This window comes from Labeo rohita, chromosome 19 (assembly GCF_022985175.1).
Source record: "Labeo rohita strain BAU-BD-2019 chromosome 19, IGBB_LRoh.1.0, whole genome shotgun sequence".
Classification (NCBI taxonomy): Eukaryota; Metazoa; Chordata; class Actinopteri; order Cypriniformes; family Cyprinidae; genus Labeo; species Labeo rohita.
In genome coordinates this window covers 22,703,542-22,724,425 of record NC_066887.1, presented here as the reverse complement: position 1 = coordinate 22,724,425, position 20,884 = coordinate 22,703,542, and the positions used below count along the sequence as shown (strand labels likewise).

Here is a 20,884-nt window from a genome sequence, read left to right as displayed (position 1 = left end):
CGGTGCTTTTGCAGTGATGTAGGATGATTTTGAAATGAGTCTTGAAGTTGATTGAGAAAATACGATACGGAGTTTTGAGACATACCTTAACTGTCTTAAAACATAATACACCGAGTTCAAGGAAAACAAGACAAGATGAGCGTTTGAGATTAAAAAGTATTTCAATAGTATTTTTTAATGAAAATAACCAAATCGCTAGATAAGACCCTTCTTCCTTGGTTGGGATTGTTTGAAGCTGCATTTAAACTGCATTCTGAAAGTTCAAAATCAGGGCACCATAGCAGTCCATTATATAGAAAAATCCTGAATGTTTTCTTCAAAAAAAAAACAAAAAAAAAAAACAAAAAACACAACACAACAACAATTTCTTTACGGCTGAAGAAAGACAAACATCTTGAATGACAAGGGGGGTGAGTACATTATCTGTAAATTTTTGTTTTGGAAGTGGACTTCTCCTTTAAAGTAGTCCAAATGAAGTTCTGAGCAATGCATATTACTAAAAAAAGAAGTTTTGATATTTACGTTAGGAAATTTACAAAATATCTTCATGGAACATGACCTTTACTTAAAATCCTAATGATTTTTGGCATAAAACAAAAATCTATAATTTTGACCCATACAATGTATTTTTGGCTATTGCTACAAATATAACCGTGCTACTTAAGAGGTTTTGTGGTCCAGGGTCACATATTTGTGAAAGGAAGGAAAGGTGACAACCTTCCATTTCACAAATCAACGCTCCCAAACAAATATACAAACACACACACAAAACATCCAACAAATATGGACACAAAGAACAGCCAAGGAATGACAAACAATGGTTGCTAGGAGCCAACTTGACTTTTAATTATTTTCTTTGTATCAGAGGCATTTGACAAGTGGAGGTGTGTGAGGGCACACAAGCACGGTCGGAGGGGATGTTTCTTATCATGCTGAAATCGGACCACTTTTTTCCCGGAACTATTCCAGCTCCTGGATTTCCACATCACATTCCCACTGAAACATGACTCACCACACAACACAGCCATGAAATGAAATTGGATCAGATCCCAGTCAAAAAAAAAAATAAATTAAAAAAAATTCTGAAAACAACTGTAGCATCCATAAGACATGAAAAAAGTAAAAAATAAAGACTTCATTGTTCATATTTCATAAGCAAGAAATGAAGCAGGCCCTTGAAAAACTTTTCTATAGCCGTCATTAATCAGATCCCAAATAAACACTTTGACTTTTAATACAATACTTATGCAAGAAATAAAGCCCAATACAAGGAAGCCACACCACCAAACCAAGAAGCAGAAAGAAAAAAAAAGCAGTAAGGTGAGGTTTCAAATCAGTTAGCAGAGAATAAATTGCAGGCAAAAAACAAAATCATTTTCTCACTCATCTTTAAAGTCTAGCCATACATGATATTTTTTTTTTCTTAAATGATATTTTTCTTTTCTGTGAGGAAAGGGGCAGATGGAACATGACCCTATAGATTCTAACACATAGCAATATGCCTCTAATTTAAATACTTTTCTAATAAGAGGTAGATCAAAAACGGTGTAAGAGAAGGGTGGAAAGAAAAACAAAACGATCACTTGTGCCCCCCCTGGTCAGCGCTCGGCGCCACGCGCGTACCCAGTGCGGAAGTGTTCGCGAGGGACTTGAGGTATCGCTGCGCGCGCTGGAGGTCTCGGGTGAGATGGAAGGATTCCCGCCACCCACCCTTTCCTCAGCTGAGGTAGACAATGGCCTTACTAGTGTGGAAGCATGGATGCACTCTTTTACCACAATCAAATCATATTTACATTCTGCATGAAAACAAAAGGAATATTGGTTTCTCAGTTTTTTTTTTTTACTAAACGTTCGTTTTTTCTTTGCTAAAGTTTATTATATATATTTTTTTGCTTTTTTCCACTTTGAATGATAAACGAAAGACAGAAATGAAACCGTTCGCGCGTCCATCTCTACGTTACTGCTCGTTAGCCTAGAGACGCACCCTTGACTATTGTAACCTATAGCTATCAACGCAAAAGCAAACAGTGTAACTCCCCGAACTCCTGACATGCATTGACTGACGTTAAACACTGAAAATCTTCGGCATGTAAAGCCCAGTTTGATGCAAAAACAAAACCAAAACAAGCCCGTCCCAAGACCAAACGGAGCGCGTTATTTGGAAATGGAAAGGGAGAGAAAAAAAACAAAAACAAAAAAAAAAAAAACTAACTATGAGCGCGGGAAAAGAAAAAACAACCTCAATCGGGCTGGTCGTTATTTTAATTTGATATACAACTAGTCGCGCTGAGGATGAGGGAGTGTCAAAGAGGTTACAGCAGGACCCTTGTTTACCCCTGACCTCTATTGCTTGCATCCAACCCTAACTGAAGTGTAATGAAATGCGGGTGAAACGTCTGCTACCGCCGAGACAGTTATTAGCATATTAGCACGGCATTGCTGCGGTATGTACGGGTGGCGTTATTTCTCATTACTTTGACGGTGTTCAGAGGGTGGTGGCTCCTCAGCGACACTGAGGCGCTTTTCTTTTCTTTCTCCTATCTGTAGCTAACGTAGAAGCCCGAACGCCGCTCCTGAACCCAAGCGACGTGCGAAAAAATATATAGAGTTAGTTATTCATCGCACACGCGACAAATGGAGCAAGACGAGGAGTTCGAGCATCGTTCGTTAACTGCAGACTAAATTTTACATTTTCTTAAAAAAATAAAAATGTTCAAGAACTATTAGCTTTATAAAGTATACAAAATACCACAAAGCAAAAGAAAAAAAAAAAAAAAAAAAAAAAAAAAAAAAAAAAAAAAAAAAAAACAACAGAACATTTTTTTCATATATCATTTTCTTTTTTTTCTTCTGAGGTACTCTAGCCTGAGGTAGATCAGTAAAATGCATATTAACTTGGTTTCCTGGCCAACACCAATCAACACTTCCCTCAGTTATAAGTGGCAGTGTTGCTCCACCTTCTTTCATAATTTCATATATGTATATATATCTATTTAATCTATAAAATGCATCCAAAGTTATAAAATGCCACTATGGATCCCAGGACAGCGTACTTCCATTAATCCTCTTTCCATCTCAAGCCAAAGACCTTAAACCCCACCCTGTGTCACCCATTCCTTACCCTAAAAACAGGCTTTAAAAGCCTTTTACACTCAAACGCTGCATTTCCCGATAAACTCGTAACAAAATTGAACTTTTTACTGTCTGTCAATTAAGGTCTGTGCAGTTACTGTATTAAGGCAAGGACTGGGTGGCTGATTTTCGTAAGATTTGTTTTTGAGGGGGGCGGGATTGTGGTGCAGGGAAGTGCAGGTGTACGCAATCTCACTGAAACTTCAGGAGGAATGGGTGTAAAAGCGGGCGGGGTTGTAAGGACATTCCCTGACCCCTGAGATGGACGTGTCCTGTGTCCTTTCAGTCTCCGAGAAGACGTAGTGGCTCTATTTCCTCCGGGCGACTGGTGGACCTGCGGCTGAGGCCTTGGGCTGCTGTTGCCGCCTCACCTGAGAGATAATCTCCTGGATCTTCCTCTGGGCCAGCTGGTACACAGAAAAGAAAACAAAAAGAACACTCAAATAAAACAGCAAAACATAATACAATCAAAATACTAATTATTTATTATTATTTTAATCATTTAAAGAAAACCCTGGGGTATTAAAACTTGCATGGCTTAATATAATGTAACTGATGTCTCTTACTGAAATATGTAGTAGAAAACCCATGATAGATTTGCATTAAAAAAAAAAAAAAAAAGAAAAAAACGACATTATATACACATTTTGGACTAAGGGTGAGGCGCCATTATTTCTATTATGTAAAATAGTTGCACTCTGTGAGCTAACAGCTAGTGTTGTAGCACCAGAGACCGGTCTCAAGACCATTTTTTGAAGGTCTTGTCTCTGGCTCATCCACATTTGTCTCGTCTTGGTCTTGGACTAAAATGACTTGGGATTTTATTTAAAGACCGGTCAAGACCACAGCTGATGGTCCATTGTCTGATTTATTTGTTAACATCATTAATGCGATGTAAAACGGTTTTAAATGCAATCAATAACTTATTTCTAATTTTCTTTCTTTTGACAGCCTACTGCTGTACCGGTCAGAATTTAATGAGGAACTGTGTCAAAAATTTCACCAAAATTAATAAAAATCCTCGAAAAAAAAAAAGTTAAGCAATATCACAAGAGTGTCGTTTTCACAAACGTTAAAAATCAAACAATTAGTATTAAATTTTTTTTATTTATTCATTGTTTGGTCCCACTTTATATTAAGTGGCCTTACACTGAAATTAATCATACGATACAATGCACTTATTGTGTACATGCATGTATTTACATTGTACTTAGATTTTAAAAATACCTGCATGTAATTACATCAGTAATAATTTTAGTAATTACATTTATAAATTACACTGCTGACCCATCCCTTACATCTTAACCCACCCTTAAAACCTACCCATACCACCAAACCTCTCCGTAACCTTACCCACATCCCACCTCAATAGTACCAAAACTGTTTTGCAATACAATGACCACATTAAGTACACTGTACTTATTTTTTGATGCAAGTACATATTATGATGCAAGACCACTTAATATAAAGTCAGACCTTTTTTTTTTTTTTACACTATTTCAGCAACAAAAATTGTTCCAAAGTCCAGGAATCCATAGCAACTGTTTCTGAGCAACTGACAGCGGTGGATTCATTAAATGAATCAGCTGCTTTGAATGAATCAGTTAAATGCATGATTTAATGGAGAAAAAAAACAAAAAAAAACCAAAAAAAAAAACGGAGGTAAAATACAGCAATATGTTCTCCAAGTATAGTTCGAGTTTTATTTTTATATTCAAATTAGCAGCAATTCAGCATCTAGCAATTGCTTGTTTTTAGTTTGTTTCAGTTTTCCCTCTTTTCCTAGCTTTCCTTCGATAAAAACGCCACGTGCACATTTTACTTTCACTTTCAAATTAGTGGCAATTCGGCGTCAAGCAGTTGTTTGTTTTTAGTTCATTTGAGTTTTCCCTCTTTTCTTCACTTTCCTTCGGTTTTAAGAAGCTTGTAAAAGTGTTGTGCACATTTTTTCACTTTAAAATTAGCCGCATTAACGTAACGTAACAAATTTTTATTACCAAAACTAATAAAAAGTTTAAGTAGGTATACAAAACTGAAAATTACTGTGCAACCAAGTAAATAAGAAACAGAACATTTATTAGAAAACGAAGAAGAAGAAAGCTTGGAAGCACAGCATACACCTTGATGTAATATATATTTAAAAAAAAAATACAGTTTAAATAAATAAAAACCAGCAAACACTGTGAAACCAAATAAATATGAAACTTTCACTATCACTGTAAATAAATGGCAGAAGTCAACAGGCTTTTAAAATCCAATTTTAAAAAAAAAAAAACCAGGCACTTTAGCATTTCATTTTGAAACTCTTCCGCCATAGTGTTGTCTTTCTCACCTCTCTCTTCTTGTCAGTCAGCACTCACCCTCTTCAGGTGATAAATGAAATCTGATCTGTGATGCGACTGTCGTATGGCTTTTAAATGAAACGCATGAGGAAACAATCCCTCTCAAAAATAATGCCATGATCATAAGAATTTAACACTTGCTGATCTGATTTATGAAATTATTTCACAGAAAAGTGATTTAAGACTAAAGTCTTTTTAAGACCCGCGGAAACCCTGAGAGAAGCGATTTAAGTCTTCACTGCTTTCCTAGCAAGAAGAGGAGAAAAGAATGGGAAGATGCCTGTGGACGAACAACACTTTCTAAAGACTCGCATCTTTGTTCTCTCCACTTTAGCCCTGATGCCATGGAGGCTTTTAGTACATCACAGCTACTGAAAGAGCTTACAAATGCCAGAGACAAGAAATGCTAGATGCCATCCTGGCAGGATGTAAACATGCAGACTCTTGTCATGACACCACAGCCACTGAAGGAGTTTCTCAGTATGGAATTCACTTGATATTGGGGGGTGTTCAGACACCTTGTGGAGGAAGAAAAATAAATAAATCGACGGTACAGCATTTTGTTCACATCTACGCCTATATCCATCACCACTTGTAAGCTCTTTCAGTAGCTGTGGTCATCGTATCAGTATTTTATTTTCAGAGTTCTAAGTTGTGTTGTGGTGTGGTAAATATATCAACAGGAAGCGCTAGCAGCTCACCGAGTGCAACCATTTAACATTGAAATAATGGTGATACACATAAAAACGGCACGTCGTTCATGCAATCAGCTCGTGATCCAGTGTTTCCACACCTCAGAATGAATCAGTTCACTGTGAACGAATGCAGTTAACTCGTTTATTGCATGTGCGGTGAGTTTAGCATGTTTGGGAATGCAACAGCCACCAGGTATGCTTGATATTAGTGGCAGATTATTACAGCATTTCACTAGATTTGTAGTGAGACACGTTTTTGTAAGCCTGTTTTCACTGAAGCTGGAGTTCTCTTTCAAAACAAAAGCTCTACTCTCATTTCTGTCAAAATTAAAGCTTATAAGTGCAGAGTGAATTGCTGGCAGCTGGCAGTTTAAAATGGGCAGCGTTACCACAGTGCAAATTCAAATGTAGAAAGCAAGAAAGTAGTACTGTAATTTCCCTACTCTAGCGTAAAGCAAAAATACACCTACGAAATATTCATTTTCATTTATTTTACCGTGGAATTGTTCTATAATATATGGCTATTACTGTCACAGGAATTAAAATAATAGAAAACTTATTTTTAAATTCTAATTTGTTTGGCTTCTAAAACACCAGTGTGAATGTAAATTAGATTGAGACAGTATACCACAAATAAAAAGAGCACTGAGTTCCCTTTAAAGGTACAGGTACACGTAAATTCACTGACTTTGACTTAAGTTATCTTAGTTAAGAACATGGGTTGGTTTAGATAGAAATGTAGATAAAATGTTTAGATAAAATGTACACATTTTTTTTTTTTTTTTAAATATAGTACTGTGAGATTAAACGTAAATCTTTCATGGGTTTTCTACTACATATTTTGGTAAGAGACATCATTTATGTTAATTTAAGCCATATCAATCTCAATACCCAGTGTTCTGTTTAAATAATGAAAATAATTATGAAGCATGCTATTATACATATAGACATACTTTAGTATGTCTAGTAACTCAATCACCTGGCTTGCATAGAAGTGGCCTGTGATTTTTACTACTACTTGGTCATTTTCATCAGGCGTCTGGTCCCGTGGGACAACCACCTCTGCACTGGTCAAGTTCTGTAGTTCATTCACCTAAAGAGTAAACAGATCAGCTATGAACATGCAGTGCTGAGGACAAATGCATCTGTAAAGAGAAACACAAGCACTAAAAAGTTAAATGTAAAGTGGTCATTTACCGTTTTGCCTCCCTTGCCAATGACTCTGCCAGCGGCGAATGATGGCACTTTTATGTGAGCCTCTAATTTAACCTCCTCCTTCGGTCCAAAGAAATTCTCCTCTTTTAACTTCCCAAAGATACGTCCCTGAGCCTGAGAAAAACAGCATGAATATACAATCAAATGAGTGAATATTCATACAATGGCTTAAGTCATACAACATCAAAACGTTTTTTACCTTGAACTGTGCCTCTGGTGGTCCAGTAATAATGACCATTCTTTGCTTGGTGTCAATCCCATCAGCAGGTGCAATCTATCCAGACAAAATGACAGGTCTTTAACTTTAACATTGCTACCGCATAGCAAAATAACTATTGTGTTTAACAAACAGTATCAGGTTATAAAAGCTCCTTCTTGCCATCACTCACTTTGATTGACGCACCAGCAAAGCGGCTGAGCTGTTTAATGTGCTGGCCCTGCTTGCCGATTATAGCACCAACTGCCAGAGCAGGAATGAAGAGGTGCACGGTTTCCGACTCCACCTGTGGCTGCTGACACAAATATACTCATGAGTTATGATCACACATTTAACACCAAATAAATGCTTTTATGGAGACACATTCAGAGAATATAACAACAAAACAGACAAACAACATCTTGTTTCACACAGCCAATTAACTATTCTGAAAGAAACTATTTTTAACAAGTCAATTATTCACTCATAACATAAGGAATCAAGACTTGATCTTTTTGGAAATATATTGCCAGGTTCATAACTTATCTATGCCACACCAAAAGCACCATTTATTCAACGTAAGCTGCAAAAACACCTCATTTTAACACAATCCTGATGTAACTAACCTGATATATACACCAGGGATGTCACAATACTCAAAATAATATCAAACCGTTCGGTACTACATCCACGGTTCAATACATGCTTGTGAATTGCGGTTTTTCGGTTTTGCATTTAAATAATTTCCTTGTTTTATTTCTCTCGAAATTTGCTGTGTGTGTGCCCGTGATTTCACGTGCTGAGATGAGCAAAAGCCTCCCTTCTTATATTTGAAAAAGCAACACTTGCAAAGCATCTTCCCTTCTAATGAAATGCAATAAGCCTTTCTAAACTTGTCCAACAAAAGAGAACATTAACTTTTTTTTTTACTTCACAGCATCAGTCGAGTGTTTGAAATATCCTTGTGTGATCTGATGTGGATTCTTATCATAGAATGAGGCAGACAATATATTCTATACTGTCTGTCAATTAGCAACGGCTTACAAATATAATTAATCATTATGAAAATCCCTGAGATGGCTTGAACAATACAGATAAACCATACATTATTGTAGACCAGCGTTTATTGTCCTTACATTTCATCATTCAATAAGTTAATGTTATATCTTGTTTTTATTCAGTTACAGCAATAGCAATGCCTTTATCCATATTAGAGATTTCCTGGCTGGAATGTCAGTATCATCTCTTTGACACATATGTGGATTTTTTGTACGATGAATGACACCCATCCTATTTTGCATAAAAACTGGAAAAATAATACCCCTCTAGAAAAAGTCTAGAAGAAATTAATGTAATGTAATGCAATTAAATTAATGTAGTTCATATTAAAAACATTTTTTTCATATAAATATGCATGGGTCAGTCTTGTGTATACACAATCTGGTCATTTCTAAAAAATAAAATCATATAAAATTTATAACTGGATTAATTGCCTATGAATTTGTCGTGGCTAGATTCATTCCACTCACCACTTTTTGTGAATATAAAGTCAGTATGGGTTTAACATAATATGTTTATTTGACAGAAAAAAAAAACAAAAAAAAACAAAAAACAAAAAAACAACAACATCTAAAGAGGCGTTTATTAAAATGGCACAGCAGCAAAAATCTGTTCACCTTTATATTCAATATTTCTAATATTTTCCCCAGAAGAAATTTAGAAAATGTACCCATTAATGTAGTTTTAGTAAAAACATGTTCTAGCATCATTTAAAGCAGGACAATAGAGTAAATGAAGAATTAAAATCAATTCTCTTTAAATAAATAAATAAATAAAAAATATATATATATATATATATAATTAGTAAGTCTTGTGTGATCAATTCTGCAACTTGTATATACAATCTGGTCATTTTGATTTAATTAAAAAAAAATTAAAAAAAATAAATAATACTAAAAATAAATAAATAAATAAATAAATAAATAAAATAAAATCAAATACAAATTAATTCTATTCGCCACTTTTTGTAAATATACATTCAGTATGGGTTTAAGATGATGTGGGTATTTGACACCAATAAAAGTATGAAAAAAAAAAAAAAACAAAAAAAAAAAAAAAAAAAAAAAAAAAAAAAAAACACTGGTGTTGAACAAACCTCCTACGGTCACATCTGAAGAGTCATTTATTAAAAAAGGCACAGCAGCAAAAATCTAAAAATAAAATGTTTGCATCTTCTTGCAATTATTCTTCTTGTATTTATTTTATATTAATCTACCAACGTCCATGGGGCAAATATTCAACTTGAGAATGACTCCGATAAGTCTCTTGGGCTATATAGACAATATAGACACAAATGAGACACACATGTGCATTTCATCCTAGTTGATGGGTTAGTCTAATTCATGTTATTCATGCCTGTCCCATCTAACGGCAAACTTGACGACACTCATTCTCACCCTTCACCAACACACACACACACACACACACACACACACACAAAGCACTTTAGGTCTACGTCAATACACGTTACGTGTTAAACATCAGACCTGCAGCATTTCAGCATCTCTGTTAGCTGTGGAGGCTGAGCAACACCCCCTGGGCAGCATCTAATGAGGGAGCAGACGTTTGTCCCTTCAGCCAATCCAGTAGCGAGCAGCCAAGCCATGCAGTGCATGGTGGGTAATAAACAAAAACTTACAGAAAAGGCTGTGCTGCTGCTGGAGGAGAGCGTGGAGGCCCAAAATGGCACCTCACCCCCAAACACGCTGCACTACGGGAGAAACACACACATTAACACGCACACTCCCACACGCGCACACAGATCGCAGGCGCCCACTTCACATTCTGCCATTACATACATTAATACGCTCCCCACTCGTAAGTGTACACCAAACACAAACATCTCACACAAACACACAATTCTATCCAATTTTGTTACCCCAAATGATTGATAGCCAGCTTGAGCCCCAGCTGGAGGTCCTGATACCACAGAGGGTGACATCCCTCCGCTCGCAGCACCGGGAAAAATACCCAACGCGTTCAGATTGAGCCCTGGAATCAGGTTAGATTGTAGCTAGGGGAATAACAGGGAAGAGAGATTTTTTTTTTTTGAGATGAAGTTGTTGTGCTGTATGCAATTTTAGACAAAAATGGAAAATCATTGCAGGCTTACATGCATGGCAGCTACATCGTTCTCGTAGGACTCACGGATTTTCTTCATGATTTCTTCTTCTGCTTTTGCGCAAGCTTCTATTGTACCCTTTACGGTGATGGTGCGCTCTGGGTTATACAACGTCAGATCCTGCAGCCTAGGATTGAAAAAAAGCAGTAGCTGTATTACTACAAATACATGCTAAAGAAAAGCAGCGTTTTTAAAGAGGACAATGCATGCAAAATTTACTATTATATGGTGTTTGTATATGAAGTCTTAGCAGTGTGTAGACACAACCATCCTACAATGATAAAAATACATTCCTTTTTTTAATGTCCAAAAAAGTACGCCAGTTGCACGCCGTCCACCATTTTCCCTGCACTCCAGCAGCTGTAGTGATAATGTCTCGTAAGCACCAAATACACAAAAAAATTAAAGAGAGGGGCAGGACGAGTAGTAGCTCATCATTTAAAGAGGCATGCACCAAAATGGGCTGCTGTGAACAGAGCTGTTTTTGACATGGTAAAAAGGGTGTTTTACAGTACCACTGAGGAATTACGTATGTTACAGACATTTCATGAACACCCCAAATCATCATACCAACTTGTGGAAAAGGGAAAAATCTGATGTCCCCTTTAAGACTACTAATGCTGAAAATAGTTTTAGCAAACAAATGTGTTTAAAGAAAAATTAGACTGAAAACTGAATATAAAAATAAATATAAAACAAACACTATAATAGTATATAATGGACTAAAAGTTAAAACTAAAAGCTAATATTATTACAATATATAAATAGTTATACAAGTTATATATAAATTAAAATATATAATATATAAATTACAATATTTAAAAATGGCATAATAGCATATGGGTCATTCTACAGAAATGTCCACTTTTGGTATTGCAAGACGTCTTAATGCATTTCTTTTTCTAACATTTAAACAGACCACATTATTAGATTTACTTTGGACTTTATGAATACATATAAATAACAGCTTAATTATTATTTTTTTTTTTTTTTGTAATTTTTTGTGCAATTATTTAAAGACCACATGTACCATTTTTGGTCACTGTGTAAACTTCTTTGGCAATATTAAAGGTTATGAAATATTTCTCTGTTTATATTCAGTACATGTCATCGGAGTTACAGAAAAAAACAAACAAACAAACAAACAAACAAAAAATTACATGGAAGAAATGAGAAAGTTTTCATTTATTTAATACATTAAGAAAACAAACAAACAAAAGTGATACAATGAATCATCAGTGACATAAGACCTGATATACTGATCTTCACTGTTGTTACCATAAGGAAGGTAACACCAGTGACTTTTTTAATGAAAAATTAATTTTACAAAATGGCTGCTGCAAGGTATCAAACCACAGGAAGGAGGAAGTCAAGTGATGTCAGTAGTGTGATTTTTATTTCAAAATAAACTATTTTTGTTAGTAACAACTCCAGTTGTTAACCACTACTTTTATTATATGTTATATAGTATTTATTCAGCATTTAGTTTTTTTATGCCATTTACATCATATATTTGATAGTTATGATAGAAAAACTTCAAAAGTGGCTGTGGGGACGAGCAGTTTTGTGATGCTCGGAAATCTATATAATTAATTTAAAAACAAATATTGCCACATTAACGGCTCAAGGAGGTGTAATTGTTCAAACATCATATTTCATTTTAAAACACTTTAAAACAAAGAAATTGTAACCCTAAAGTGTTCAAGTATATTATTTCTGTAAAGGCTAGGGACAGAAAAATTGACATTTCCATAGAACGACCCATATAAGTACTAAAATAAAATAAACTCAAAATATATTAACTTTAAGTTAATTCAAAAAATGAATAAATAAACATAAATACTACTAAAATAACACCAAGTTACATGCTTTAAGGTTGACGACCTTACGCACATAGCAAAGGAAGCAACCAGTCACATGCAAGTGATAAGCGAGAAAGATGCATTTTATTCAGCAGTATGTTTAAAAAAAATAATAAATTATAAATTCCCTCACATTTGAATGTCAAACTACCACTTGAGTACTTATCATGCAGCCTATTTTGTCTAGTAATAGGCTGGATGGAAGACAAACTTTCCAACTGAACCAACTGTACAAGAAAACTGAATAACACTTTATAATAAGGTTCATTAGTTGACTACTTTAGTTAACATGGACTATGAATGAACAACTCCTACAACATTTACTAATCTTCAAGTTAATTTCAACATTTACTAATGCATTATTAAAATCAAAGTTGTGCTTGTCAACATTAGTTAAAGCACTGTGAATGAACAAACTACCAATAAATGTCTGTATTATCATTAACATTAACAAAGATTAAAGGAGAAGTCCACTTCCATTTACATATAATGTACTCGCCCCCTTGTCATCCAAGATTTTCATGTCTTTCTTTCGTTAGTCGTAAAGAAATTGTTTTTTGAGGAAACATTTCAGCATTTTTCTCCATATAATGGACTGATATGGTGCCCCGATTTTAAACTTTCAAAATGCAGTTTAAATGCGGCTTCAAACGATCCCAGCCAAGGAAGAAGGGTCTTATCTAGCAAAAAAGACATTTTATTCTCAAACGCTCGTCTTGCCTTGCTCTCGTTGAACTCTGTGTAAGACAGTTAGGGTATGTTGAAAAACTCCAATTGTATTTTCTCCCTCAACTTCAAAAATCATTTCAAAAATCATCCTACATCATTGCAGAAGTACCGACACAGTCTTTGCAAAGTGAACATGCAAAGATGATCAAACACCCTAAAACAGCGATATAGGATGATTTTGAAGTTGAAGGAGAACATGAGATGGGAGTTTTTCGACACACCCTATCTGTCATGAACCAGAAAAAAAAAAAAAAAAAAAAAAAAAAAACAGTCCAGGCAGAGTAAGACAAGACGAGCGTTTGACATTAAAAAGTATATTGTATTATTTTTATGAAAATAACCTATCGTTATGCTAGATAAGTCCCTTCTTTCTCAGCTGGGATCGTTTACAACCTCATTTGGGATCGTTCAAAGCTGCATTCAGTCCATTATATGGAGAAAAATGCTGATTTTTTTTCCCCTCAAAAAACAATTTCTTTACGACTAAAGAAAGACATAAACATCTTGGATGACAAGGGGGTGGGTACATTATATGTGGTATAATTCAGAACGTATTGTTCCATTAATGATGAGAAGCTGTCCTGGCCCAGATGCAGCAAAACAGGCCCAAACCATGATACTACCACCACCACCACCACGTTTCACAGGTGGGATAAGATTCTTCTTATGCTGGAATGCAGTTTTTCTTTCTCCAAACATAACACTTTTTGTTTAAACCAAAAATTATATTTTGATCTCACCCATCCACAAAACATTTCTCCAATAGCCTTCTGACTTTTTTTTTTTTTTTGCTGACCTCCAAGTATAAAGAACATAACGAAAAAACTACTCACGGTGAGATTGTGATCTTCGTGTCAGTATCTTGTTCAATTTTCTTCAAGTTGCGTCCCTCTTTTCCAATCAGGCGGCCGACAAAATTATTATGAGCCAGAATCTTCAGAGGGATTTCTTCAGTGCTGTGTATGAGAGAGAGGAGAAGGGTATAGTGGGACTGAACGTGCAACATGGAGCGCAAATAACTCCATAACAGTGTAGTATGACTAATGAAGACAGATAAACAGAAACCGTATGACGCACAGTGTTTGTGTATCAACGCACATCTTGGTGTCAATCGCCTCTTTCTGCATGATCTCCATGATGTTTCGACAGGCAGAACTGCAGCCCTCTGGTGTGGAGTGAACAGTGATGGGCTTCTCCGCTGCCCCTGCGTTCTCCTTACGATGGATATCAATCCTGTGTACACACACAATATGTAATAAACTTGTTAAAGCAGTCTAACCAACTCTAGGATTCCTTTCCAGACGCCAAACCACACACGTACATGTATATGCGTGTATATATACACACACATACACGTATACATATACATATATATATATATATATATACACATATATATACATATACATATATAAGTTTGTGAACCCTTCAGAATTTTCTAGATTTCTGCATAAATATAATGAAAAACATCATCAGATTTTCATACAAGTCCTTAAAGTTGACAAAGACAACCCAATTAAATAAATGACAGAAATATACATTTTGTCATTTTACTTATTGAGAAAAATTATCCAGTGTTAAATATTTGCGAGGTGCAAAAGTATGTGAATCTTTGCTTTCAGTATCTGTTGTGCCCCCTTTTTAAAGCAATAACTGCAGGCAACGTTTTTTGTAACTGCTGATCAGTCCTGCACAACGACTTATGGAATTTTAGCCCATTCTTTAGTACAGAAACAATTGAACCCTGTGATGTTGGTGGGTTTCCTCCTCCTGCTTGCTTCAGGTCCTTCCACAACATTTTAATTGGATTAAGGTCCGGCCTTTGACTCGGCCGCTCCAAAACATTACCTTTGTTCTTGTTTAACCATTTTTTGGTAGAATGACTTGTGCGCTTGGGATCATTGTCTTGCTGCATGACCCTTTTTTTTTTTTTAGTTCATGGACAGATGTCCTGACATTCTCCTTTAGAATTTGCTGGTATAATTCAGAATGTATTGTACCATTAATGATGACAAGTCGTCCTGGCCCAGATGCAGCAAAACAGGCCCAAACCATGATACCATGATTTCACAGATGGGATAGGGTTCTTCTTATGCTGGAATGCAGTGTTTTTCCTTCTCCAAAAACACAACACTTTTTGTTTAAACCAAAAATTTTATTTTGGTCTCACCCGTCCACAAAACACTTCTCCAATAGCCTTCTGACTTGTCCACATGATCTTTAACAAACTGCAGACAGGCAGCAGTGTTTTTTTGGAGAGTTGTGGCTTTCTCCTTGCAACTCTGCCATGCACACCATGGTTGTTCATTGTTCTCCTGATGATGGACTTATGAACTTCAACATTAATCAATGTGAGAAAGGCCTTTAGGTGCATAGAAGTTATCCTGGGGTTCTTTGCAACCTCAGAAACTATTATGCATCTTGCTTTGGAGTGATCTTTGTTGGTCGACCACTTTTGGGGAAGGTAACTGTGGTCTAGAATTTCCTCCATTTGTAAACAATCTGTCTGACCGTGGATTTGTGAAGTCCAAACTCTTTGGAGATGGTTTTGTAACCTTTTCCAGCCTGATGAGCAACAATAACTTTTTCTGAGGTCCTCAGAGATCTCCTTTGTTTGTGCCATGATTCACTTCCACAAACACGATTAGACTTTAATAGATCCCTGTTCTTTAAATAAAACAGCGTATAAACCGACACCTAATTGTTATCCTATTGACTCAAAACACTTCTGAACAGACAGACTCCAATTTCACCTTCAAATTAACTGCTAATCCTAGAAATTCACATACTTTTGCAACTCACAAATATTTAACGCTGGACAATTTTTCATTAATAAATGACAAAGTATATATTTTCATCTCATTTGTTTAATTGGGTTCTCTTTGTTAATTTTCAAAAATTGTATGAAAATTTGATGAACTTTTTGGTCATATGTTTGTGTGTAAGTATGTAAGTACATATGCAAAAATATATAAAATTCTAAAGGATTCACAAACTTTCAAGCAGCACTAATGGGTCATTGGGTCATGTGACTGGATAAATGATGCTAAAAATGCAGATTTAAAAAAAATAAAATAAAAATTAACAAGAATAAACTACATTACATTTCAAAATTCTACTGGTTTTGCTGTACTTTGGACCAATTAAATACAGGCTTGGTGAGCAGAAAAGATAAATAAATAAACAAACAAACAAACAAACAAACAAACAAAACAAACAAAAACAATTGTATTGTCCAAAAACATTTGACTGGTAGTGTACATTATATATGGGCTAGCAATATATAATATAATATAATATAATATAATATAATATAATATAATATAATATTTTTCGATTTAAAGGGTGCACAAAATTATTTTCAAACTTTAAAAATATAATTTAGAAAATCATTTACGATGGTTGAAATTAATCATTTCAATTAATAGCAAGTAAATAAATAAATAGATATTTAATTAAAATCAAGTAAATGCATAAAACATGCAATTTTTTATTAACTTTAATCAAACTTGCATTTTAAAAATGTCAACTGGGAAAAGTACTAAAAAAAAAAAAAAAAAAAAAAAAAAAAAAAAAAAATTCCAATTAATACAATTGATTTTTTATTGTTAAAATCTCACAAATTAGTCTCAGTGATGTGTAAAAACATTCAATGTCAGAAGTGGATCATTCACAAACTTAATTACAGTGAAATTATTTTTAAGAATTAGCACAATCTACCTACACAGACTGATTGCATGAGACATTGCATGATTAATTTTTTAACAAACCAAACATTTGTTTTTTTTAAACCGTGATTAATTCACTTAGTAGTTTATTTTGTGGCTTCATTAAGTCTTATATTGCGAAAGATCTTGAGAAAAACATTTATCCACCCATTTCTTCCTGTAAGAGTGGGCACTGCTTTATGGGTCTGGCTTCCGGTCTCACCCGCGTCCAGCAATTTTTAGCTGTAGAAAACAGCTAATTTTGCTGCTTGATCTAGGCGTGTCTTACCATATTATTTTAATACATTATCTTAATTATGAACACACTGGTTTGCAGTGCAAACAGTTTAACCGTTTACTGCACGTTGCTATTCTTCTAGTCATTTCCTTATAGAAGCTAATGAACCGGAAGTCTCACCCACAGGCTTACTTTCGCGTTAAAGACTAAAGACGGATAGAGCATTTTCAACATGCAAAAATAGATTTAGAGCTGACACTTTGCTCGTAGAGCCTTGTGAGCATAGTGTGAATGCTGTAACATCTTAATATGTATGCCAAAGTAAATATGCAGTGCTTACGTGCACGGTGTGAAACAGGACTATTTACAACTACGTACACAGAGTATTCTTACTTTGAGTGAGTCTGCTTGGTTATGTTGCGGATGGTAGCACCTTCCTTGCCAATAATAGCTCCTACAAACTGGGTGGGCACCAGCATGCGTAGAGGCACGTCTGACTGTAGTTTGGGTCTCGCGCCCAGATTGGGAGAGCCTTGGCGAGGCGGTCCGCGTGGGTTGAAACCTCTCCTTCCGCCTACCGCAGGGGCATCTACTGCAGCCGTCTCATCTGGGATATAGGAAACCTTTAGTGCGTAGTTCTCCATAAGGAAGCCGTTTAATTTGTCCAATGCTCTGGAAGAGTGAATAACAGAAGGATGGGAAACATTAACATACATGTGAAGAGGTCTTTTCATTTAAAGGAGAAGTTCACTTCCAGAACATAAAATTCACAAATAATTTACTCACACCTTTGTCATCCAAGATGTTCATGTCTGTCTTTCTTCAATCGTAAAGAAATTAGTTTTTTTGAGGAAAAATTCAGGAATGTTCTCTATATAGTGGACTTCAATGGTGCCCCCAAGTTTGAACTTCCAAGTGCAGTTTCAATGCAGGCTCTAAACAATCCCAGCCTAGGAAGAAGGGTCTTATCTAGCGAAACGATCGGCCATTTTCAAAACAAACTGACATTTTATATACTTCTTAACCTCAAATGCTCATCTTGTCTTGTCTATGCGATGCGCATGCATAGTCTTTGTAATCCAGGTCAATAGAGTTTAGGATATGTCGAAAAACTCCTGTCTCGTTTTCTTCAACTTCAAAATCATCCTACTTGGCAGTTTTACCTTTTTTGGGTGCGTCTTTCAGGGCATTTGATGATCATTTTCACTTTGTAAACACTGGGTCGGTATTTCCGCAGCGATGTAGGACGATTTTAAAGTTGGGGAAGAAAATGAGATGGGAGTTTTTCGACACACCTTAACTGTGTTGACCCGGGGAAAAAAAAAAAAAAAAAAAAAAAAAAAAAACACACACACGTTCACGCAGACGTAGACAAGACGAGCTTTTGAGGTTAAAAAGTATATAAATTGGCAATGTTTCAAAAATGACCGTTTTGCTAGATAAGACCCTTTTAACTCGGCTGGGATCGTTTAGAGTTCAAACCTGGGGGCACCATTGAAGTCCACTATATGGAGATAATTCCTGAAATGTTTTCTTATCAACTGAAGAAAGACATACAAGCATCTTGGATGACAAGAGGGTGAGTAAATTATAATTACATTTTATTTTCTGGAAGTGAGCTTCTTTAATTTTTAAAATCACAATTCTTTTGAAAGTTATATTTCAGTGAAAGGATAAAGCTATAATAGATTGATGAACACACAAAGCTATTTTTATGCATCCCAAAATTCTTGCTTGCTTTTCATGAGTGGTAAAATAAAATAAAATAAAAAAATAAAATAAAATATTGGTAACACTTTACAACACTGTGTCATTTCTTAACATTAAATGCACTAACTAACATGAACAAACAATGAAGAATACATATTACGCTATTTATTAATCTTTGTTAATAAAAATAGTCATTCGTTTTTGTTCCTGTTAGTTCACAGTGCACATTGATTTTAATAAAGCATTAGTAAAAGCTGAAATTAACATTAAGTTTAATAAATGCTATAGAAGTAGTGTTCATTTACTTTACATCTGGTTAACATGTTAACTAATGAACTGCACTGTTAATTGTTACCTTTATTTTAAAATGGCCTCATTTAAAGATTATTAACACATTTTTTGGTTAAACTACTCCATTACAGAGCTTAGCTCTTGCTGCTTTGGACCAAAATATAGTACAACTATAAAAACTGCTGAAAATAAACCCATGGATGGGCCTCATTTCTGCATTTCAGTAAATATTTCAATTCTTGCATAATTTTCACAGTTCAACGCAACCGTTTATGCAAAAATAGTTTTCTTACTATATTACTGGTTTTACTGTATTTTGTTAAAAACCAAGCAGTCTTCGGGAGCATTTCTTTCCAGAAAATATTCAGAATTTCATTCTTGCATAAATGGGTTTGGAAGCAATGAGGGTGAGGGGAAGAAAAAAAAAAAAAAAAAAAAAAAAAAAAAAACTTTTGGTTAAACTGTCCTTTTAAACAGTTTGCTTCTTGCCGATTTGAATCTAAATACAAACGTAGTATAACTATAAAACAATTGCTTAATTTATGCATTTCGGTCAATTTTAATAATTCCATTCTTGCATAATTTGTCTCAGTTCGGTGCAACAGTTTGTGCAAGAACTATTATATGAACGTCACGAAAGAAACCCAAAATATTGCAAAGATTTAAAAGCACAGGTCCTCAGAAACTGAATTCTAAAAGCTATTTTTGCTCAATATTGTCGATTTTTGGGCAATAGCTCAAGAGACTGAGACAAAGGGCATGAAAACATGCTTTTCTGCTTCCCTCTCAAACAGGACACATGTAAAACTTAAGCGAAACCAATGGGGGGTTTTAGAGCATGAGGCTTAGACGTGATGGAATGCCGGAGCCCTTTAAAGCCACCGAATCTTTCGCTGACATCCACTAGCGGATGGTAACAGGAACTCCCTATTGTGCACAAACAATCACTGAAGATTCTTTTATCCGAGTCTTTCCATTCATTTACCAGAGACTTGTTCACCAACCCCTGCGACCGCTCTGCAGTTCTACTAATCAAACAGTAGGTGGCACTGAATGAGTTATTATAATTGCTGAATAAAACCAAATAGCAGTGCATGTTGAACTGACAGTCTCACATTTCACTGCGAGACGCGGGACAGAGACGCTCTGGAGGGGGGTGGAGTGCTGACCGAGCCGGCCGAATCCGAGGCGGATGATACTCACTCTCTGGCTTGGTCCTTGGCGCCATATCGCACGTTGACGACAGCAGTCTCCGTGTCAGTGTTGACTGAAGATGGAAGAGAATGAAGGAAGACAGAGGGAGAGAGATTAACTAAGCTGTTAATATATGGATTACTACTTAAATGACGATCTGCTGAGGAGCACATCCTACCTTGTTCACAGCTCTCCACTGTGCCGTACTGTGCTAACAACCCGTCCAAAACCTGCAGGTGAAGACAAGCAAGAGAAACATTCACACTGTGATTAAGACTAATGGTGTAAGAGACTAGACATCACGGTAGAGGTGGTATAGCTTCAAAGTGTTAAAGGGATAATTTTTGGGTGAACTTACTCATACTAATGTAGTTTCAAAACAGTATGACTGA

At 35.5% G+C, this 20,884-nt stretch overlaps 1 protein-coding gene across 9 annotated transcripts in view; it reads right to left on the bottom strand.

Moving 5' to 3' along the window:
- Positions 1-2,761: 2,761 nt before the first annotated feature.
- The window catches only part of igf2bp3 (insulin-like growth factor 2 mRNA binding protein 3), a 35,698-nt gene continuing 17,575 nt past the window's right edge, over positions 2,762-20,884 (bottom strand). For 2 of the 9 annotated variants that reach the window (XM_051137120.1, XM_051137129.1), the window contains 13 exons: positions 20,671-20,722; positions 20,502-20,565; positions 17,691-17,969; positions 14,430-14,585; positions 14,186-14,308; positions 10,753-10,888; positions 10,519-10,653; positions 10,279-10,350; positions 7,774-7,896; positions 7,584-7,658; positions 7,367-7,498; positions 7,149-7,262; positions 2,762-3,539 (listed from right to left, as the gene is read on the bottom strand). In XM_051137120.1, the coding sequence (XP_050993077.1) occupies positions 3,441-3,539; positions 7,149-7,262; positions 7,367-7,498; positions 7,584-7,658; positions 7,774-7,896; positions 10,279-10,350; positions 10,519-10,653; positions 10,753-10,888; positions 14,186-14,308; positions 14,430-14,585; positions 17,691-17,969; positions 20,502-20,565; positions 20,671-20,722 (1,560 nt within the window). In that variant the 3' untranslated portion in view covers positions 2,762-3,440. The remainder of the gene's footprint in view (positions 3,540-7,148; positions 7,263-7,366; positions 7,499-7,583; positions 7,659-7,773; positions 7,897-10,278; positions 10,351-10,518; positions 10,654-10,752; positions 10,889-14,185; positions 14,309-14,429; positions 14,586-17,690; positions 17,970-20,501; positions 20,566-20,670; positions 20,723-20,884) is intronic. The other 7 variants (XM_051137121.1, XM_051137122.1, XM_051137123.1 and 4 more) reach the window with 7 other exon arrangements.